Below are 24088 nucleotides of genomic sequence, written 5' to 3'. Positions count from 1 at the left end.
GGTAAATGGCATACAGCTTCTCTGTGATCTGCAGTATTCTTCACCTTTACTCTTAAATTTTATTGCTACAGATTGTTTTTATTAATGTTCAGGGAAATGTTGCTGTAGAGGGTTATAGTACTTTCAGCAGAGGATGGCTTATGCAGCTACTTATGGAGTAACAACGAAACGCAACTTGAGCCACTTATTCAAATATTCACAGTGCCTGTTCAGAGCATAAGAAAGAGGTTGCATCAAAACTGAATCCAGGCTTCTGGAAAAGAGCAGGTTTGTGTTGATGGGTTTTTCTTAAAACTAAGTGAATCAGTCTAGCACCTGGTATAACCAAACTGCTCATATCCCCTTGCACAAGGATGCTTTTAGAAAGGACAGCTCTGCTGAATAAAAGAACAGCAAACACTCCAAAGCCATTTATCGTTCACATTATTTAATAGTTCCTCTTTCCTCTATGTATCCCAAAGCTTGAAAGGAATGAGGGTAGTTTTTTCAGATCTGTACCATTATAGAGTAATAATTACTGCAGAGTGAGTGCAACAGTGTAAGCTTGCCTCCTTTGTGACAGCATTTCTTTTGTTTTCCCATTAAAATTAGGGAAAACATTCTAATTTTAGTAATAATGTGGTTGAACAATAAACTTCAATGTTTGAGAGCTTGCTGGAGACTGAATACATTCTGCATGGCTGCAAATGGAAAACTCACTACTTTGTAGAAGGCCCTGAATGCAAGTAGATGGAAGCAAATATCACTCTTACACCCTAGCTGTAATTAACTCATTTAGTTGTGGCCCTTCTCCTTGAGTTGTTCCAGTCATCTTACTTTTCATTTGACTGCTCCTTCAAAACTGGCTCTTAAAAGTAATTCATAGTCCACAAGCTGTCAGCCAATACTCAGTATTCACACTCTGAATTGTTTTGCTTTGGTGTATATAGGTCAAATTGTATTAACATAGTGCATCTCTTGAAATCTCAATTTCTAGTTTAGATAATTGCATTCAAAAGTTTCTTGCTATTTGTAAACATACTCTTAAACCTTACCTGTCAGATTAATGTATGAGTTGGCCCTAATACTGGGATTCTTTAAGGTGGACTTGAAAATCTCACAGATGTTGGTAAATTTGTGTTTAACAGAATTTTATTATAATATTTCTTTAAGGGGGGTTTTAGTAACTTGGTTTTGAATGTTTAAAATACTTATACCTTAGTTTTTATGACTGAGTGATTAGGTAGCTACTAGAATACGTGTTTTACTAGACAAATTTTCTGCACTCAAAAATCCTGTTTCCCCTTTGTTCCAAGGTTCATGTTTTTGAAGTCTGAAGGCTTTGACAGCATGTAATTGTTGCTGTTTGCAAAGCTTTCATCTCTGTGTTAGCACTGTGGAGACCTTTACTGTGGATTTTATTTCAATTTAGTTCTGCAGCTCAAGTAACTCAAGCACTTGAAGGTGGGGTACTTGTTCTACCAGGATCACTCCTCCTTGTTATAAAGTGTATATAATTTTTGCTTTTGTTTGATCCCAGGCTTCAGTTCTTGAGTCTTGCTACAACTCCTTTCCACTACCTTTTTTCAGTGCCCAGTCCTCACAGTAGGAACTAAGTAAGGTTGTCCTCTTTCCTCTCCTCTCTATGGAAATGGCCATACAAATGAGGAGAGGTGTGTTGAAAAGAAGGAAGAAGTCTTCTCTAGCTGTGGGGAGTGACTTGCATAATTTCAGGCATAGCTGTTACAACTACTTGGGTAACTGGTTTCTCCTGTGAGTTGTAGGACAGCTACTGGTGGTCCACACTCAGGGGCAAGAGGTTTGTCCTGCAAGCATATCTAGGGAGGGGAAGTGTATGATGTGTCCTGACAGCTTGAGGGAAAGTTTTGGAAGAGGATATCCAGCAATGCAACCCCATGTATCTGTGAGCCTCTGTAATGGCAAATAATAGTTCCTTCCCTTCAGCAGTTTCATGTATTTCAGAGCCTCACTGTTTATAGAGGCCAAACCTGTCTCGTCCACAGCAGTGGTGTACCTTAGCAAAACTGCTGGGAAGCCAAAGGCATGGCATGCATCTTATGGATGACCATTTTAAAAAAGGGAGAAGGGGGATCTTATAACTCCAGAAAAATGCTTCAATCTTTTTATAGTTTTTCCTGGTTATAAAAAGATTTGAGATATTAATGAAGTGCTTGTTAAGAACTTATCTCTTTCCTGAAAGCTTGTCATTTTGCATCTCATGCACAATAGAGGGAATGTCTCAGATGTGATCTCCATCTGAGTTATATATAATATACTTCCTTTTTATCTGCACTGATCTGTGAACTAAATCCATTTACAGGATTTTCCTCTGTGATTCCCTCTATCGTTTTTTGATAGTTACAAGCAGATCTTAGAAGAATTTCTTAGTGTTCAAATATGGGACAACCTTCCCAGGAAAGATTTCCCTGGTATTCAACTCTAACTTGGCTCTGTTTCTACTAAGCACAACCATATCTGTTCCAGAGAGAACACTTTTCATATATGTGTCCCCTTCTTGAAATTATGCCTGTACCTTTCTGGGGAGATTTCTTGGAATTTGTAATTGTTGATAGATTCCAAAAGATGATTTGAAAATTGTTTTTTTTTTTTTTTACTCTGACAGATATTTGTTATAATTGCAAGATTCCAACTTTAGAGAAGGCATTTTTTTGAATGCACAAACTATTATTATGCTGAAACTAAAAATATCAGGCTAGCACCAGCCTTGTAGAGCAGTAATGAAGTGGCATCAAGACTTTTAAATAGCTACAGAAAATAGCTTTTAAAGGTGCTATTTTTGCACACACAGACAAAAGAGAGTAAAGTGTTTAAGAGAAATACAATTTTCCCTGATAAAGCTTGCAATTAAAAAGAACACATTTTCTGTAATGACATGGAGGTAGCAAAATTGAGAGGACTGAAAGGTTGAAGGGGAGAAGGAAAACATAAACGTTTCTGTTCTAGTTTTTATGGCCTAAAGCAGGACATGGCAGTTGCACTGTCAGCCTGAGCCACAGCCTTCCTGATGGAGACCAGTGTTTGATGCCTCCACAGGAAAGTGTCGAAACTGCCAATGAGGGTGTGATTGTGTCTTGGTATAGAGCTGTGAGTAGAGCAGAAAAATCATCCTTTATCTCCCAGGGTCTTTTCCAAACATTCTTTTAAAATGTGCTGGTTCCTTTGCTTTTGTGTAGTCTATCATTTAATCAGAGTTGGGTAATGAGTGTTCACTGGATAGTAATGCTTTTATTACTTTTTTTTTTTTCTTTCCCTTTGGCAAACTACAAATGACATCGTAGAAGTTAGCAAAGAGTGTTTCCACTTAAGCTGGCCGCCTCGGTTCGAGGGCAGGCAGATGAACACGAGCTAGTGTTGCTGCTGCATCCTACTACGTTTCACAACACCCATCTGCCAGCCCGGCATGTGATCCTTCCCTCATGCCGAGCCACAGAAATGTCCTGGTAGCCCGTCTGCCTGAGGAGGAGGGGGCCCCTACACTGCCCACAAGGAGCTACTGGGAATGGGGATTAGCTCTATAAAACAGCAGTTCCTGCCCTTAAGGACCAATCAGTGTGGCAGTGCTTTTTAATTTTCTGGAAATAAGGATGGGTACTGAATCAGGAGCATTAGCATTAGTGTTAACCTGTTCATAAACTCCAATGATATCTGAAACTGCGCTTGAAGTTATACCTTCAGCGTGAAGAGAGGGGAGATTAATGAAGGATTGTAGCAGATATTGTGAGGTGCTTAATTGCATTCAGATAATGTTGCATAAATACTTATTCTCTGTGTTTTCAAACTTGTTTTCATTTAATTTAGATGAAGGGTGAATAGAAGCTGCCAATTTGGCCATCTCTACATGATTCGTTATTTCATAATACCTGTATCATATTCCCTCTCACTCTATTCCAAACTGAATTATCCTGTTCCCTTTAATCTCTTTGTGAAGGAGGCCACCCATGCATCTAATAAGTGAGTTTTTTTGCTTTTCTCTTAAACATTTCTCAAGTACTTTTTTTAGCCTTGCCGACCATTTAATGCCATTTGTCAGCCTTGATACTATGATTTTTCTTTCTCCATCTCATACATCCTTAGTATAATGTACACTAATCTTTCTTCCATATCAGACATTAAAGAGACTATTTCCAGCTTAGGGTGTAATGTGGGAACATGAAAGCACATGAGAATTTTTTGTGTGCTATGTTCAGTACCTAGGCTAATTTTGTAGCCCAAAAATTTCTTTTGAAATTTCTTCTATTTTCAGAGCTTCATTAGAATATTCTCTCAGTGAGTTTTTCTATTGTATGAGTTATTTTTAAAAAAAGGAGAGAGGAAGTTTTGATGCTGATGTTATCTGTAATGATTTATCATGTTGCTTATATTTGTTGGATTCCTTCTCTTTGTTTTTTTAGGAACCAACCTTCTATTGGTAGATCATGGTAATTATCCTTTAAGCAATTTCTGACTTAGCAGATTCAAGGCAGGTTCTTTTAAATGTTATTTAAAAATAGTGTGGTTTTAAAGCATTTAGTCCTCTTTCCATTAGCTTTTTTTTTTTAAATATACACAGGGTTGTGTGTGTATATATATAAAAATTTAAATGGTCCAGCAGTGTTATCTGGAAGTACTTAAACACGTGGTATGTGGATTTAGTTGTAATAGTTATAGTTGCATGTGATGCTCTACCTGAGACCTATTTTCAGTTGCTTTCTATCTTTTGCTTAATTTGAAACACTGAAATTGAAATAGTCTACATCTCTTACCTTTTTTTTTTTTTTTTTTTTTTTTTTTTTTTTTTTTTTAAATTGAGCATTTCAGAAGTCCCATATAACAGCAAGGTAAATTGGGACCCAGTGTTTGCTCTTAGCACTGTAGGGAGGGACATTGGCTGGGGCCAGAGGGTGGCTCTGCTGTCACTAACAAGCCCAGCCTGTGCAGTGGAGATGACTAGACTGTAAGAGTTGTGACCCAGTTATTCACCACACACTTTCTTAATTTTGTAGCAAGTCGAGGGCTTTGAGGAAGACAAACCCTTTTGGTTAGGGGAATTGAATGTTGCCACGGCAAACTGAATCCTGCACGTTCTGGTCTCTGGTGCTGTGCTAACCTCCTGAAGCAGAAGTTGCTGTTAGTTGCTAACAATGTCTTCAGCTTGTCTTGTGATGAGCCTGAGGTCTTCCTTGCAGAAGTGCCCTGTTCTCCTTACTACCAAAAGTGGCTTTGAAGCTGCCCTTTGAACACGCAGACGTGCTGAGCACTATGGAAAATCAAGCCCTTGGTGTCCAAATTGGTCACTCAATTAGTAGTTCCTTTGACAATTTTGTCTTTGTTCTCTGTGGTTCAGCATTACATTCTTAAAACCCTGGTAATGCCACCTAAACAGAATTGTATTATAGGGTAAACTTATTATTAGTTTTGAACATTTGGATATAACTGTAAGTTCCCAGGAGAAGAATTCACTCCAGGGTTTGTATGGGATGTGGTAAATAAGCCAGAGTTATTGTTTTCAGGCACTGCCTTTCTGGTGTGTGCAAACAATGACTTCAGCAGCTTCCAGGCTTATTTTTCTGATTCTTCAAGACTATGGTCATGGTTTCATGAGACAGTAAACTGGGTTTTGGAGGGCCTACAAGATGAAAAACACCATCACCACACGCTGCAGCGCATTGAGCCATTGCAGACTGGCTTTGCCTATTCAAATGCCTTCATGAGGTTTTGGAAAAATAACTGTGTCCTGGCAGACCACATACTGGATTGGGTATTCCATGTCCATGCTGCTTTGCCTTTAAAAGGAACCAGCATGCTCTGACCCCCTTTAGTGAAAATGGGCAAAATTGCCATGTTTGGGCTATGGAGGGGTGGCAGTGATGCAGAGAGGCTGCCCAGGCTGGTGGGAGATGCATTGGGTGACCTGGAGCTGAGTTCACCTGTCCACCACAGTCTCCATTCAGGCAATGCAGTGTAATCCAATTATTATGCCTTTCAAAAACAAACCTCAGTAATTTATTAGGGGCTTCTTCAGTTTAATTCCCCTTGCAAAGCCATGGGACCCTTGTTGGGGATACTGTTCTTTCTTACCAATCAAAAATAACACCAAACTGAAGGTGCTTTGAAGAGCCCTTTTGCTATGGTCAGTTGTTTGCAGCTGGTGTGTCTGTGAGAGGAACAGCACTTCTGCCAAGGTAATGTCACAAAAAGCCAGGTCTGCTTCTGCTGCACTGCAAATTCTTGTACACCAGGGCCTGATGGGGACCACATCAGACTAGTTAGGCTCAATTAATATTTTTAATTAAAAAATGGCATTATGATATTTTTTTCCTTTGGTGTGTATGGACTTAGTATATGAAGAAATTACTTGAAATTTGCAGATGGCATTTGTGGTTCAGCCAGGCTCAGTATCTGTGATATCAGCACTATTTGTTACCCATCCATATTCTCCTTTCCTTACTTGGCTCTTTTGTTTTCCTTCACCTCTACCTCTCCTCTGTTAAATCAAAATTGTTTGTTTGTTAAATCACATTGTACACTCAAAGTCTTTGCAGCCAAGAATTTCTATGTGTTTTTTCTACCAAATATCCCTAATACTTCTGTCTCTTTTAGCCCCTGCTATTTATGATTTCGGTTGTGTTGTCTAATTTCAATTCCCTGCCAACATGACACACGTGTCATGGAAACAAGGGGGTGGCGGTGGTCTAATGGATTTGGTCTACATGAGTGGAGGAAATAACTTTGGGTTCTACAGCACCACTGTGACATTCCTGTCGCTAAGTGCATGTGTGAGAGGGAAATAATATGGATATCTGTGCTTACAGACCAGATGTCTTGAGACTAATTTCCTTACAGTGTACAGCAGAAGTCTTACAGATGAGATAAGATGATGTGTATAAAATAGTCTGCTCTGAAAGTGCAGAAAACAACTGGTCTGATTTGCTCATAAGTGCTGCTTCTAAACCTGTGAAATCCGTATGAGAACTACGGTATTTTAGCGTGTGCATCAAGCTCTCGGTTTCACTGAAGAGTAATGTTTCCTTCTTTCTTTTTTCCATGTAAAGCAGCCTCGATTTGTGGGGCTTGGTGTAGGGTAATGCTGTTTATAATGAAGTCAGAATTGGCTTTTAGAGCCTGATGAATGAAAGTCCACAGTATAAGACTGCAGCTTTTTGTGAGAGAGACATCTGTGCTATAACAAGAGCAGGAGACCCAATTTAGACAACTGCTAGAAGGAGAGCTCAAGAAAAGGAAAGACCTTTTTTTTCTAGCTCAGATTAAATATTTGTACAAATAAACTTTTCAGCTGCTCATCAGAATTGCTGCTGCAGCACCAACTTGGCTTTGAATTTTGTTCTGATTGCCCAACAAGGCTGTACACGAAGAGTGTTACGGAAGCGCAGCTCAAACAAAACATGTTTGTTTTGCACCAGAACTATAGGCTTTGGGCTAGAGAGAAAAATTTGGGGAGTGGGAAAAGACAGTGAGAGACATGAAGAAATGAAAGATGTGACTAGAAACTGACTGTTGCAGTAAATACATGTGAAGCAAAAAACACATGCAGGAATCGAGTTCTGTGCTTTCAAAATGAGTTACGATAGAGGGTCTGGCTTTGAATATGATTGCAATGACTTCTCCCAGTTGGATCAGCTGGTTCAGTTAAAAGTGTTCTCACCCATGAAACTTGCTCCTCACACACACACACACACACATATACCCCAACAGCTGCTGAAACTTTTGTACTAGTGCATTTTAAGTAGTCTAGTTACAACTCTGCAGTGTTGATCACACTTAAAATCCTGCTGCATGAGGCTGATGGTGATGAAAATTCAAGTTTCTCCTGGTGGGACAATGCTGTAGAGAACAAGTGTCTTTGACCAAAGAGGATTGTTTCTCATTTTGGTTAAAGCACGCTCCAATCCTTTGAGGAAACTTCTCATAAATCTTTTCAGTAAAGTAACTCTTTTAAGAACATGGGAACCCAATTGCTTGGATTAAAGCCCAGGTGGACACTGTGTCTGACTGAAATGGATCAGGAGAGGATTAAGGTGCAGCATAATTGGAGAACTCCTGCTGGATGCTGAATATGCCATTCTGGGCTGCTCCTCAGCATTAACAGCAAAGCATCCTTTGGGTTCTTAGGCTCCTGGGAGCAGATGCAAGGGATAGTGTGTTGAGAAGTTTCCGATGGCTGATCACAAACATCTTGAAAGTACTTTTTAGAGAAAATGTCTTTTAAAAGTTGTAGATTCAGCTTTAAAGCATTTCTTTTCTTAGTGAAGGTGGTGACTTTAATATGTGGGTCTCAATATAATGGTATGCTTAGCCCAGAATATAAATTTAATATGATATACCTTACAAAATATTGATTGTTACCAAGCAAACTGTTGTGGTACCTCTGGCACCCTAGCACAGCTCTGTATGGATAAGGATGAAAATTAAATTCTGTTTTGAAATAATGTAAGCTTTGGAGGAGAGTGGCCATGAGCTGCTGTTCTGCACAGTTCAAATGTAATAACAACTAAACATATTTACTTATGTTGTGGCATGGTCTGCAGTGTAGAACAGCACAGGTATTCCCACACTGTAGGGACAAAGGAATTTCTTTATCAGACTAATGAACTCTTTGGTATCCTATTTCAACTAAACATCTCAGAAAGGATTTCTAAGTTAGGAAAAGCTTTGCTTTTCTTGTTTTAAACCACTGACCCCACCTGAGACTGAGCAGTCTCTGGAAGAAGGTTTTCCTCTAATGGCATGCTGTGGCTCTCCTGGTTCGTGTGAGGTACAGCTGCAGACCTGCAAGACCTCACAACTCTCCCACTCATCTGTGCCAGTGTTTCAATTGTCTTAAAAGGATCTTCCACAGACTTTTAATTTATTTTAATCCCCTGGAGCATCTCTGCTTCAGTAATACTTAGAAAATTTCAGAGCAAACGTTCACTTAGATTCCAATTGTCAGATCTGAGGAGTGGCAGAAGAATTATTTTTTAGGGGATTGAAAAGCCAAACTCTCTGACTAGGCTAATATCTACTTGTAGAATGAGAGGACAATTAACAACTTGTCTATGAAAACAAAACAGTTGCCAAGAAAACTTACTAGAGTCTCGACAAGAAGGATGGGGAAATTCTGCAGTTAGAAGCAGTAATGCGTTGCTCAAACTTGGCGAGCACTGCACTGCCTTTTAAATACCTGGTTTGAAATGTTACCTTTGAAACCTCTATGTGCAGTTTAAACTTTAGTAGGTGGTAAAGAGTGGAAATTACACTGATATTAGTTGTCTTCAGGTTTAGGGGTATAAACCACAGTCTATCTTAGAAACGTTTTTTGCATTGCAGTAAAAGTATGTAGTAAATTGATAGATTATAATTTAGGAATTTTAATCTCATGAAGATATAGACTGAATTTTACATTTTTACATTTTTAGGGACTGGGGTTTTGTGCACATTCGATACAGCAAAGGGAAGTGTACTGCAACGGGAAGAAGCACAGATGCTTTTTTATGCCTACTGCCTTCCTTCTATCTTCGCTTCCTTGTTTCCTTCCTTTCCCAAAGGGGTTTCCTCCCTCTCTTACTTACATTTCCCCTGAAGAGACTAGCTGAAGAAATGTCACTTTAGTTACAGAATGGATTGCAAGCTTACTTTTTCACTTATTGTAAATTGTGAACATTTCCAGCATCAGTTAAATATCTGAGGCAAAACTAGGATACAATACACCACAATGATACACTTGTGTCTGTGCTAGTTACTGCCAGAGTCACCATTTTCTGCAACATTATTTCTCGCCAGGAAGAAAATAAACTCTATACCATGTGAATTTTAGATGTGGTACAACTGTGGGTGTGCTAATGCTTTTACTGGAATACTCTGTCACCCTGATTTTTCCCCAGAATTTTTTGTACTTTCCCGTTCTTCATCCTCCATTTGACTAGAATAAAACAAAGTATTCAAAATAAAACTACTTAATTTAGATTTCTTTTGTCCCTTGTCACGTACATTTACCTGTTTCTTCCTAGCTTTCTACTGAAGGAAAAATTAGTTGTGACTTTCAAATAATAGTGAAGATACTGTTGTGTGTGGTTCCTCTGGAATGGCGATCTTTGAGAAATCTGTCAAAATAATTGTGAAACAGCTCTCTATGTGCTAGTTGTTCTTGTTACTTTCTCTACACAGATAATTCCCCTCTAAGGAAGAGAATAACATTTTTATGTAAAACCTAAATGTGTTGGGAGGAAAAACCCCAACAACTCCAAACAGGGACAAAGTTAGATGTATGTTCTTGGAATCCATGGAGAAAGTTTTATTTCTGATTTGCTGTTCTCTAATTCCTTCTGGCTCTGCTTTAGTCTACTCTGAGGACATGTGACTTGGAGGTTTATTTTCGAGGTTTGGAATGTACAGTGTAGTGTGATTTGAAGTTATACTTTGTATTTTCATATTTATGAAATTTTAAATGGAAATTTTCTGATATGAGAGAGAAAACAAGCAATGTGTGCTGTTCTTGGAATAATAATTTCTTTTTTGTTGGAATGGCTGTGTTAAATGATCTATATTCTCCTACAACAATCTTAAAAATTCTGGTGAATTTTTAAGAGGCTTTAAAGAGGTAAAATTTTAGAGGCTTTTTTGTTTTGTTAATCTGTTTTGAAATTTAAATCTGTCATTTCTTTTACCTCTTATAGGTGCTGGATAGTTTGTTAGCTCAGTATGGAACTGTGGAGAACTGTGAGCAAGGTACTATTTCCACTCTCAATTTGCTTTTAAATTTGTAGTGGGAAGTGAATGTACTCTGAACTTACTCTCCTTCTGTTGAATTTTCCTTTCCAGTGAACACTGACACGGAGACTGCAGTTGTAAATGTAACATATGGCAATAAGGACCAGGCTAGACAGTAAGTATCTTTAGTTGTTTCTGTCATCTAACTTGCATTTTGGAGTTCATGTTGTTGTGACTTTATATGTGACTTTGCTTCTGATCACATCACCATTTTAACATTAAATTAAGCCTAGACTTTTAAGAATGTCTGGTGTAATTAACCTTAATTAACATTTTTTATAATCTTTTTTATAATCTTTTTATAATCTTTTTTATAATTTTTTATAATCTTTTTCTTTCACTTTGAAAAAAGTAAATTAATAATTTAAAAAACCGAAGAAATTAAGGAATATATTTTACTGGGGAGAGTAGAAAGTTAATTTGCCAGTGAGAGAGGATGGGAGTTACTGTTTAATGATTTTTAAAAATTATGTTTTAGCAATACCGTCTTGCAGCATGCATTGGTTTTGTCTGTTTTTAAACAAACAATCATAGCAAAAATAACGGGGGAAAAAAAAGTAGTAGCTAACCAGAATACAGGGGTTTTTTTATAAAAAGAAAAAAAATTATGCTGCTTCCAAACACACAAAAGGTGTAATCTCTATACCTAAAATAATTTTAGTATTTTTGAAATTTAGGCCACCTATTTTATGCTTGCTTATATCTTCAGTAATTGAGAATTTTTAATGTAGATACTAAAATTTAAAAATGTTTTACTCATTGTTTGTGCATATTTTTCCTTTAAAAATATGTATTATGTACTATGCTAAAGGTTTCATTTTGCTTCTCTGCCACAAAAAAAGGACTTGTGTGGTCCTTAAGTTTTAACCTGGTGACAGAAACATACTTCCTCTCTTTCTACTCATAGCAGGTCAGACAAAACCAAACTCGTGGAACAGCCTACAATGATCTTTCTATTTTAACTTTGAAATTTCTGCCACCTTGTGGCAGACTAAAACCAACAGTTAAGATGCGGTGTGTGCTTATGGTATGCATTAATTCAAAATTACAAATGAAATAATATTTGTACATATAATTAAGTAATTATGATCTGTGCGTAACTTGAATGCAACACATGTATTTAATCTTTCAAAGCATTAGGTTACTTGTAAGTGTATTATAAACAAATGTGATGGGAAACTTGTGTCAGTGGTATCTCCTGTGTACACTGGCGCTGAAGGAAATGATGTTTTCCTTGAAATCACTGTGTAACTTTCCTCAAAACATGAATTGTTCTAACAAGTTCTTCAGGTTCTTCTGTTGCTTTTGATTCTGTTGCACAATAATTAAGAAAGACTGTATTTCTAGTTCTGAAGAAACTTATGGTGCAATGTTACAGATTAACACTACATTTGCCAGTTTCTCCTTTGAAAATATAAGAGGGAATTAGTAAAAATACCATGGAAAGAAGCATGATGTATTTTTTTTAAGCTATCATCTGTGATGTGGGTTCCTGGACTTGTGCACTCCCTTCTGAAGATGAAAACAACAGTTTCTCCCCCAACCCTACTTGCTAAATTTTAAACTCAATCCCAAGGAAATGCTGGGGTTAGCAAAGACTGTGAAGAAGTGTCTGAGGATTTTTTTTCTTTTTCATAAGAAACCATTTTCAAAGAACCTCTTGAGTTTGAAGCAGGCAAATTGGCATGCAGCATGGAGGTTGTAGGGGAGCTGAAGCAATATACAGGTTGAATGATGGCAGTTTGGTTCCTTGGAGCAGGAAGGGTAAGAGGAGGAGCATTGATTTGCATTTGTGGATGGTTTCATGTGGACACAGGTTTTCTAAGCAGATGAGTCCATATTTTGTACAAAAAATCTTAGCTCAGATTGTCTGAGTTTGGGAGGTGACCTTGCAACCGTTCAGAAACTGCTAGGAGAAGTGGCTAGATCAAGGTATTTTTTAAGAAAAAAAAACCTGTGAGGAATTGGAATGATGGCTCACTATGGGACCTGCGTGTGTGGGTTTTCCATAGTGACCGCAGTGCTGTTTCAGTGAAATGGTTTTCCCAGACATGACCTAGCTTTGCTGCTTGGAACAGGCTGTGGGGCACAGCAGTGGCAGTGGAGAGAGAGGGAGCAGTGTGCAAAGTGCTGATAACTGATAAAGGCAGCGCTGGCCATCCTATGGAAGACATGCAGTAACAAGAACTAACTTTATCAAAAGCTGTTTAGGGCTGTGAAGAGTCAGCAGCTGGTAACAAGCTTTCCCGTTTGAAATTTAGGGTAAATGGTGCTCTTTGCCATGACTTTTGGATCAAACACCATGACATGAAGATCTCTATGCTGCCACATACAGCGAGTCCTTAGTTCTAACTGCACCTTTTCTGTACTTTTTGCAATGCACACACTAACCTTCGAGTAGTGTTGGCTGACAGAACAGACAAAGTTGGCTATTTCCCTGCTGGGTATCTGTATGGCATTGCCATCACTGTTAGAGTGTGTACTGGCAGTCTGTGGTGAGGGTGCTGTAACACAATCTGGAGATACTTTTGATAGGCAGTTCTAAGCAACTGTGGTATGCATTGCTTGGAGGACAGTACTTTTGAATAAAACTTGTGGTTCCACCCAGCTGGGAAACTGAGCTGCCTTCTGTCTTGCAAATTTAAGTAGTTGTGGCAGAGGTTTTTTTCCTCTAGGCTGGTACTACAGCTGTGGCATGTTCAATTCAGTTCTGCATCCAAAATTAACTTGGAAAATGAAAACACCAAAGATTGCTGCAGTCTTTTTAAGAAGTCATAGAGCACAGAGCACCCAAAATCTGAGATGTGCACAGTTCCTAACTTCTAGCTGGGAGAGAGGTCTGTGTCTTTGACCTGTTGTAGCAGTACCTCTTTCCTAGCTGAAGAAGCATAGCCTATCTTGTCAGAAAAAGCAGGATGATGCTTCTGGCCAATGTGGCCAGAGCAAGGGAGGCAGCATGGCAGATCAGGTACTTTTTGGCAGCCCAGGAGGGGTGTGCAGAGCAATGTGTGTACCTACCTTGGAAAACCACCTTTTGCTCTCTAGGATTGTGAGTAGCAAGGAGAAAACTGGTACTCCCCGGTCTGACACCACATCCCTCTCCTCTTCCTGCAGGTGGAGGAGGAGAGATTCGCTCCAGCTCTCAAACTCCCCTGCTGCTCTCCTTCCCAGAAACTGCAGAGGGCTTTACTAAGTGTGTGCACTGCTCTGGCACAGGCAATTACTCAACGTTGTGGTGGGTTGTGGAATGTTTGGAAGAGAGGAGAGGGTGAGGGACAGAGCCTGGAGCCTGTGGTTCACCCTGCACAACCCAACCAGCTGCATGCAGGTGCTGAGGCAGCTTGGGACATGCTTGCAAAAAGACACCCCCCCTCCTCCTGATATCAATCCCTGACTGCAACCAGCAGGACATGCTGACTGTGTCCTTGTGACATGCTGCCACCTAAATTATGGCTGCTGTCTTCAAGTGTTATACCACCTTCTCTTTCCCTCCCCAAAAGGTTCCTATGTGTAGGAGTCTAGTACATGCTACAGGATTAGCTCTACCCAGGATTTTGCAAGTCCACTAGTGATCACCTCTTAACCAGACTACTTGCAAAAAAAATATTTCTTACACTTTCAATGAATCACACATCTGTGTGTGCCCACAATATGTAGCCTTGAATGAACAAAGGTTCACATAACTAATACTTTTACGTGCCATTGTGGGTCAGGGCTAATGTTGCCATATGAATAATACTGAAAATTCAGCGGTGTATTATAAGCTTAGATTTTGTTTTCATTTTGTTTTCAGAAGTACTGATGACACCTAAAGAAAATTTGCCATGTATGTCTGTCTTCTTGTATGCAATTGCATTTGTTCAGGGAAGAAAAAAGAAAAGTGGTGTATGTAAAAGCCGCATGTGGGAGTGAAATATGTTCTCCTTCTAGTGCTTAGTGTCATCATGCTATCAGTGGAAGAATGATTTCCAGCACAAGACTCAATGCTTTTACTGTAATAATTTATCTAGGGTGTTTAACCTCTACTAGCATCAAAAGGAGGGAGAAGGCTTGGCAAGCATCTTCTTGTAGGGAGCTCATGAGAGGACAGTGGTAAAATGTCATTTTGATGGGGAAAAAACTCAGGTGACTAATTCACAGAATACTGGTTTAAAGGTTTCATTTTTATGTAGGGAGTCTTGCTTCTGAGCAAGTGTCACATGAGCATAAGCCAGGCCGCTATCCATCTTATCAGTGCGTGGACAGTAGTTGCTGCAGTCTCTTAATGAATTCATTTTATTAAAAAATTCTGAACTATTCTAAGAAATTTCTGTGTACCAGCTCTCATTGGTGTGTGAAATGGAATCATTTTCCATTTCTACTAAATATAAATTTTAAAAAATTACTTCAGGGAGGAAGGCAGTTAACTGAATTTTTCTCCATCTTTGTCCTCACTGAATCTCTCTTTAGCCTCTGTGTAAAAGATGATTTGTGCATTGTTTCAGCAGTGCTCCCTGACAGATGTAGTGTGCATGGCCTTTATTAACTTGTGGTCATGGGAGGAGACCCCCACAGCACTTGGGAAGGCAGAGGCACTGTTTCTATGTTCTGTGTTCTTCAGGTGGTCAGTCAATGAGTGAGTGTGTTTTACAGAAGGAGCTCCATGTAACCTGTACTTGGTGGATTGTAGCAATGATGATAGCTTTGCCTGAAACTGGTGTCCCCAGTGCTGTGGAAAACTGGTCACTTGCTTTTAGCTGAGGCTCAGACTTCTCCTGAGAGCAAGGCTGCCTCTCCTTGATAGCAAGTGCTGTCCTAGATGCTGTTTTACAGGAATTTTGCATCGATCTAGAAGGTAGTTTTTAACTACTTGTCTCTTCATAGATTTTCTTACACATCTCTCCAGCCCCCAAAGCAGTGCCTAGATGCCTCTAAAATTGAACTTGTTATGGTGCTGAAGGGCTGCTGAGTCATCACATTGCCTAATTCTAGCCCTCTGTTTTACGCCACAAAATTGATAAAAAAAAGTCCAGAACAACTGAAGAAAAGTGTATGACAATACTTTAAAAACCTAGTGAAAATTGTCAAATATTGGAATGTGGAGGCCAGAATCAACAGCCAAAGGGACCTTTCAAAAACTTTTTTTTTTCCTCTGTAAGAAATGCACTAGAACTGTATATGTGCTATGTGCACTGAAAATCCCTTATCTTGGCATTCCACTGTGTGTACCCAAATCAGTGTAGAGTATGGGACCATGTACCCAGGAAATATCAATTCCACAAAAGACTTGAGAGATCAGCACTTAATTACTGATTCTTATTCTGACTTCCCATCACTTGAACAAGTCAAATTATAAAACAAGTCAAGCTATAAAATATGGATAACTCAGTGACTCACAGGGGTGAATTAGTGTGTTATTTTTCCATGTCATCATATGGCTTTGGTGGCCAGAGATTGTTCATTGCCGACATAATTAGTTTTCCACAATGGCAAATGAACTTTTCTCAGTTTGCTTTGAATTTAAGGTACTTATAGGCATGTGGAACCATTTAGCAATTTATAAATTGTTATTAAAAAGAAAAATTCCAACCTTCTTTCCAGGAAAATATGTTGCATATATATATGTTTGTTGCTGTAAAATGTTTGTTGTGAAGCTGTGATAGGTATGAAGCCTGGTTGCAAACAATAAGCCTAGTCTTTCCTTTCCCAACCACTTCTAAGGAAGAATGAGAAGCCTGGTGCACTGATATACTGTCAGGTTTTATGTTAATGCTGAGATTCTGGTCCAAGACGTTTTAAAGACAGAGGAGGCTGACGCATTTTGGGAAAGAAGCAATGTCTGAACTTGTCAAATGTGTGGAGGGAAATGAGTTGGGATGGACGTTAATACGGAGCCTATCAGCACATCTGCAAAATTGTTGGCATTCATTGCTCCAACATCTCAATGTTTGATTTCAAAAGAAACTGGGCTTGTGCTATTGGAAGGTCTGGCAGTGCTGGTTCCCTTCGTGGTAGCAATTCAGCTTTCTGGTTGATTTCAGTGAAACTCAACCTAGAGAGAGAGGTCTTGGAAATGCAACCAACAAGAAATTAGCATGTTCACGGTGTATAAAAAGTAAAGGTCTCAAACCCTATTTCCAAATAGGATGCTGAGAGAGAGAGACTTCACTGAAATGCCTTTCAGACATTGGAAATCTATGCAGAAGCTGAAAATTGAGGCAAATCCATAGAAACACAACTCTTGCTGGTCTACTCACTACTCTTACTGTTTTGTAAAACTGTTTTATTGTGTAATAAAATGCTCTTCAAAGTCCATGGAGTAAAAGTTTAAAAATGTCAGCTCTGAAATAACCTCACCAAATTTTAATCCAGCACTTTTCCTACTTGCTGTAAAGGATTCTTCTGTTATGGGAGTAATTACACTCCTGCCCAATTCCCAAAGGGCTTGTGTCTCATTTGGTTAACAGAAGTATTTAATGAACAGTGATCAGTTATTCAATATTTTGCTTTCTTTGTTCATTGGCATTGCCTTGGGCCTTATTTATTATCAGCCCTTATTAAACATTGTTCCAAAGACACAAATTACTTGTTTTCTCATAAGCTCTTTACTGTCTGACTGGAGTATTTTGAGGATGCTGGTTCAGCCCCTGGGAGATGTTATCCTCAGTCCCCAAATACCACTTCTTATCTGGGCTTCAGCAGCTGCTTGTGACCCAGACTGTCAAATGGGACACCCAGGGGACAAATAGTACTTTTTACTGGCTGCCCTTGAAAATGTAGTGAATTGGCTATTATCGTCCTTTATCTCTGTAGTAGAGGCAGGAGAAAAAGTGTTGCTGAGGCCAGTGTTTGGTAAACTGGCAGAGTGTCCTGCAAATGTATATGAATGGAGGGACTGGGTTAAATTTCTGAATTCAGAGGCCTTGTTCCGGAGCACATCATTGTTGGAGCTTTTTAATGAAAATATTTTTGAGTTCTTTAATAAAAGGTGGAGACTCCCTCAATTCTACTACTGCCTTTAATTTAAATTTTGTTTTTAAGGAAAATCTGTCAGTAATCTTTGGTCCAATATTAAGTCTGGCATTTATAAACTATCTCAAATCAGTGCATATTTCAGTGATCAGTATATTACTGATAATCTGAATAGTAATACCCCTTATAGCAAAAACTTGAAATGCCTTTTTTGAGCAAATGTGTTTATTTTATACCACGGTTTACCAATGTGTTGCATGTAGCTGAGTTATTCCTACTGTTTGCCCTAGATATTTAGTCATATTGACTCCACTCTGTTTGTGAGTGGAAGGTATTTTACCTTCTGGAAATCTGTCATTTTTAAGTTGAGTTGTATTCTTCCTGTGAAGAGGAGACCCAAGAGCAGGTCAGGTTGGCCTTCAGACTTGTCCTGGCTTGGGAAGAAGGACTTAGCAGAGGGAATGCTGAGTAACCAGGAGGTTTCCACTGTGAAGGGACCACGGTGAGAGGGGCTTGTGTACATTTGGGCAGTGTCCCTCTGTGATGCTTTACTAAAAGAACAAGAGAAGTTGAAACAACATTTTAACTGCCTTCTAACATCTTTGCTTTTTATGGAGAGTTTAACACAGACATAGGGCTTTAATTTTTTTGTTAACTTTTAAACCTTCCTATAACATGACTAATTAGTAAGTTGCAAGATGCTGTTGCAGTCTAAGGGGTATTTCAGATGCCACTGACTGGCTTTGAGTGCTTCCTTTCCTGCTGAGGTGAAGGTGCTGTCTTCTTTCATATGAATGTGGTTTGTTGGGGGTTTTTTTATTCCTGTCACAGCTGTATCAGCTATTGCAAAAACTCCAGCCAAATAGCTGTGCTGGCAAAAACCCTAATGAAGGTGCTGTGATAGCAGCTAAAAAGTTTTCCCTCTGGTGCAGCTTTAATTCTATTTGGGAAATTGATTTAAATTAAATCAGGCAAAAGAATGCTTTTGAGTGTATAAGCTCTGTCTCCTGTGAGGTTTTGCTGATAGGGTTGGACCAGGAAAACCTTTAAAGTGCGTAGAAGCCCAGAACAAGCAAGAGCTAACTTGTAGTTCTTAATATGGTGACTTTGTGTAATCAAAATCTTGGCTGAAGGATTTCAAATGTAACTTTTCATCTTGGAATGAGTTTTTAGTTTCACCACGCAAGTTAGAAAGGACAGAAGCCTACATCTGAATAACTTGTCATTTCATAAGGACCTGCGTGTGCTCCTGGGTTTTTTTTTAATCTCCTCTCTCCTCCCCTTTCCAAAAAAACAGAGCAATAGAAAAACTGAACGGGTTTCAGCTTGAGAACTATTCCTTGAAAGTTGCATACATCCCTGATGAGATGGCAGCCCAGCAACCTCCACAACAGCACCCCCAGGGAAGACGTGGATTTGGCCAGAGGGGTCCTCCCAGGCAAGGGTCGCCCGGCGCAACCACACGGCAGAAACCACAGTCGGACGTTCCTCTGCGGATGCTGGTCCCCACACAGTTTGTGGGAGCCATCATCGGGAAAGAAGGAGCAACAATCAGAAACATTACCAAGCAGACACAGTCCAAGTAAGTTATTTTACAAAACTAATTAATGGTTTTAATTTTGTGTCATCGCTGCTCACCTAGAGAAGAATTTGTAAAACTCTGTTACTGATCTGCATGGTCAGAGAGCAGATGAAGATAACAAAGAACAGGAAATATTTTGCAAGATTTAGTTAAGGACTGGATTCTGTCCTTGACACATGTTCAAATGCTAGCTGACTTTATCCCTTTTTAAAAGAGGAGTGCTAGCTGGATGGTAGTCTGTTGGAGAGTTTTGCTTACAAATGTACTAATATGGTTCTGGCACAAAAAGTGAAACTGAAAGAGCTGTAATATGCTGTTCTGGGGCACATACAGTCAGTGGGGTGATGTATCCAAGCCTTTGGGTATTTTTTCTAGTTTTAGTTTGGTTAGGGCATTTTTAGGATTTGTAAATGTTGTCAATTGAAGATGTAGGGGGAAAAAACCTTAAACAAAGAACCCTTTTATCTCTCCTCACTGCTTCTTACACCTTAACCCCCTCTGCTTCTGGAGAATACATTTGTTGCTATCAAGTTGCAGAGCACACCAAAACATAGATTAAGGAAATGCATGGGAGGCAAAAAGCAAGCTGCTAAGTGACCTAAGAAGCTTAGAGCACCCGGGTCTAGAGACGCTGGAAGAGATTGTTTTCAGTGTGTGTTAAATCCCTACTCACAAGGAAGAGCTCAGCACAGATGCAGAGGGAGGTGGGGTTCTTATTCCAAGAATTTGTCTAGGATACCCCTAAAAGAGAGAATTTAAATGCTGCCTTCAGCAGCCCACTGGTAGGAGCCCCCAGTCCCACAGTTGCAGCAGGCAGGACCTGGGAATGAGCTGTGTGTGAGGGGAATGAGGGTGGGTGGGAGCCTCAGTTTTGAGAGTAGTTAATGAGGGTAAGGGACTCCTCTTTAATTACACCCCAACCCCCAACAAACAGGCTTTCCCCCCCTCCCCAAACCCAGGATTATCATGATGCTCCTTCCAACCTCTCATTAGCACGATGTAACCCAGGAGACTATTTAGTGTGTTTAACAGCACAGGTTTAAGAGATTTGTGGTGTCCTGACAACAGTTGGTTGTAATTTTTCTATGGGTAACCAATTTTTTACGTGATATATAAAATATCTGATTTTTGGACTATAAAAATCCTGGAAGACTGGCATAAGGAAAGCTTTTACATCTAAAAGAAGGGTGGGTAGAGCAGAAATAATTGCAGGTTGCTAACTTTACAGATACGCGACACTGAGAATTATGTTTTCACTGGTTTGGGGATAAAAAAAGGAAATTTCATCTACTTTCAGTTCCACCAAGGATTGCCACGGGTTTCTTGGAGAATGCTTCATTGTGAAACAAAATGAGTTTTCAATACTTGAAAGAACTGCAAAAATAAAGGGGCTTCTTGGAAAGCAGCATGATTGTTTCAGTTAGGAAACAGCTATTACATGTGGAAGAGGGGCAAAAACAAAAAGCAGAGGTGGAAAGAATATGTGAGCTGCAGTTATTGGCAGGGAAAAGAAATAGCCGAGGCATTGTCTTTATGCAGGTCATAATTCATTTTTGCTAAATTCTTAGAGCTACATAAACCTGTTTTAGAACAAGACTAGTAGTTTCAGGGTGGCGGAGGGTAGAGTAAAGGTAATATCAGGACAAAATCAGGCTGGAAAAGTATAAGAAACTAATCTTGTGGATGGATGCAAAGAACTACCATGCCACTTGCTAGCGGGGGAGTGCTGGGAAACTCTACTGCTGAGGTATTTAAAATACAATGGGACAAAGCCTGACTGTCTATAGCTGCACAGTCATTCTAAGTGGAGCAGTGGGGATGGAGATGAAGCACTGGGAAAACTTGATGAGATGTTTTCCTCAGGGGTTTGCCACATTGTCTAACAACTCCCCTGAATATCTTGATGGGGATTTAGCAAGAAAAAGAGATCCCAGTGTCCACGAAGGTGGGGTTTAGCTGGTAAAATCAGGATAGGAGAGGCTCTTCATACACACAAATTTGTATTTAGGATATGTTTAAGTAATTGTAAGCTTTTCAAAATTAAACTACTAATAAATAGTCACTGTTAGCTCAAATTAAATTAGTTTTACGAGAGTCGGAAATACACAAGGCTTACTATGGAGTATATGGTTACAGTTAGTGTTTTTCTTTCTTTCAAGAATTGATATTCATCGTAAAGAGAATGCAGGTGCTGCTGAGAAACCAATTACCATCCACTCAACTCCTGAAGGCTGCTCAACAGCTTGTAAAATTATTATGGAGATCATGCAAAAGGAAGCTCAAGATACTAAATTGTGAGTAAAAAGCATTTCATTGTGGAAACATTAAAAATTCTGAGTTCTCACAAGCTCCATTTAAAGAAGTAGTTTTTAAAGCTGCTAACAAGTGAATATTTGCTGTTATCTGTATCTAAGTAGGTATGGGAACAGACGTATTTTACTTTTTAGAGCAGTCTACTTGCTTAATTAGGCACAGTGTTGCTTCCATGATTTCAGTTGTTGTCTGGCTGTGATTTTGAGGTGAATTGGAGCAAATATGGAAGTTTCTTGAGCAACTGACAGCTTTTAGTCAGAGCCAACGTAACAAGCTGTGAACCCTCACTAAAAGCTTTCAGATATATTTCTTCCTTCCCAACAGCTCTTGTTACTTCAGTCTGAGCTTTATTTAGCTCAAGGTATGTTGCAATTAAGCTACAGGTGATAGTGCTGAGAAGCCCATTGCACCTGAACTTATTCTGCACCCAGTGAAAACATGCAAATGGGAGTTGTGGATATTTCTATGAAAATAAAATTTGTCCATAATTTGCATAAAAGGTTGTACTCTGGTCTCCAAAAGTCTCACTAGGTGTAACTTCCATTACAGTACAGAAGAAATTCCCTTGAAGATCCTGGCACATAACAACTTTGTCGGCCGACTTATTGGCAAAGAAGGAAGAAACCTGAAGAAAATTGAGCAGGACACAGATACTAAAATCACAATATCGCCGTAAGTTTTTAGTGACCTACCCTTTCGGTGAGATGTCAAATGGCAGCAATGCTGCTGTGGGACATTCAGGTACAGAGTTCTTAGGAAAATATCCTGCGTGTTGAAGGCTGAGGTAACTGCCCTTCAGAGGCTTTTCCATCATATGGATTAAACTGTTACTTAAGCTCAGTTAAATTTTATGTAAACAGTGAGTCTTCATTGTAAACTCAGTCAAGAGCAAGCCTAAAAATAACATAGGCTGTGTGGAGCCTGTGTTAGACTACTATATTTTAAGTCAGTTGTTTTTAACATATTATACCATATGTAATGATGAGTGTTGAAACTATAAGTCTGGATCAGTTCTGAGCTATGTATGAAAATGAGTGAAATTAATGATATTTTAGTTTCTGGTATATATTAAGTTTTTGGACTAGAGGGAAAGAAATGGAGAAACTGAATACTGAGAAGGGTATCTTTAGTACCAATTCTGTCCCTCTTGGCCACTGACAGCCAAATTACAATGCACTGGCTTGTCTGCCTCAAAGTAATAGCTTTTGGTCTGAATTTGTGAGGGTAACCAAGACCTGCTCAAATTTAGCTGGGATTAAACAGTTTTCACCTTTACTGGAAATCTGTAAATCACTGATTAGATTAACATCTCTGTAGAAGCTTGGCAGTCAATAGTAGTTTTACCCTGGAGTAATATCTTCAGAGAACCTCCTGTTCCGAATAATGAATGCTCTGGCATGAACTTTCAAGCATTTGAAGGCATCCTGGATTTGGCTTTTGCCAAGAAGGGTGCGAATTAGGCTTACAGGCTGTAGGAAAGGGAAATGGTTTGGAAGACACATGAAGGTGTATGAAGAGGTGTGAATACATGCAGGAGACAAAAAAAGTTCTGCAGGAAATAGCTCAGATGAGGACAAGGAAGCTGGGAGTAAATGTGGCTCTTCAAAAAGAGGAAAACAAATTTGGGTGAAAGCATCTGAGATCTTCCTTAAAGGTGTATATTTATGGAATTAGTCTGAGGAAGAAGAAACAAATCAAATAGAGAAAAAGCACCTAAAATAAGTATGCTTCAAGAATAGATTTTGCAAGGCCAGCATGCTCCCTTGAATGTGTTTGCATTAACATGTTGTCTGTGAACAGTACACGGACTATTAATGCTAAAAGGAGAAAAAATGTGTACAGCATACACGAAAAAAAATTTCTTCATTCCATGAAATCCACTTGTCCTTATTGATGATGACACAAATAACACATTGTCTGTAAACAGCTACAGAGTATTTTTCAATTTAGCAAGTTAATGGTTTATTTGCATTAAAATCTTGGCCTCAAGATTGCATTTGTCATACTATGCCTAAAATAGCCTCCTGAACTCATCTGGTGTAATCAATAGATAAATTAGAGCATATATGCCCATTGATTTTGCTATACCTAATTAATCTTTCTCACGATCTCTTCATTTGGTAAGCTTCTCCACAAATTTAAAGTAAGGCAGCTGGTTGGGGAAAGTGTTTCCTCTCTTCTTTGGGGTGTTTTCCACCACTTTCCTTCCTGAGGCAGTACTTCAGTGCTCAGGCACTGGAAAGTTAGGGACTGCTTAGTTGGATGTGTCTGTGCCTGCCACTGCTTGGCAGAGATGTGCAGGTTGCCACGCAGTGCAGGAAGGCAAGGCCTTGGATGCTGCTTCCCTTCTTCCTGCCATGGGCTTCCTCACTCCTGCATCGTACTCTCGATGTTGTCATCACTCCTTTAGCTCTTCTCAGTACATGGATATGCCATGGCTTCCCAGTGTGTTTAATCCATGTTATCACAGCAGGT

The 24088-nt window shown here is 39.3% G+C and overlaps 1 protein-coding gene across 2 annotated transcripts in view; it reads left to right on the top strand.

Moving 5' to 3' along the window:
- IGF2BP3 (insulin like growth factor 2 mRNA binding protein 3) overlaps window positions 1-24088 on the top strand; it is a 112188-nt gene that overhangs the window by 60165 nt on the left and 27935 nt on the right. For both annotated transcript variants that reach the window (XM_083867591.1, XM_083867592.1), the window contains exons 4-8: window positions 10674-10725; window positions 10819-10882; window positions 19016-19300; window positions 21460-21594; window positions 22163-22285. In XM_083867591.1, coding sequence (XP_083723717.1) covers window positions 10674-10725; window positions 10819-10882; window positions 19016-19300; window positions 21460-21594; window positions 22163-22285 — 659 coding nt within the window. The remainder of the gene's footprint in view (window positions 1-10673; window positions 10726-10818; window positions 10883-19015; window positions 19301-21459; window positions 21595-22162; window positions 22286-24088) is intronic.

Source organism: Zosterops lateralis (assembly GCF_965231275.1).
Source record: "Zosterops lateralis genome assembly, chromosome: 1".
NCBI lineage: Eukaryota > Metazoa > Chordata > Aves > Passeriformes > Zosteropidae > Zosterops > Zosterops lateralis.
The sequence above is the reverse complement of the archived record's forward strand: the minus strand, read 5'-3'. Positions and strand labels throughout refer to the sequence as shown.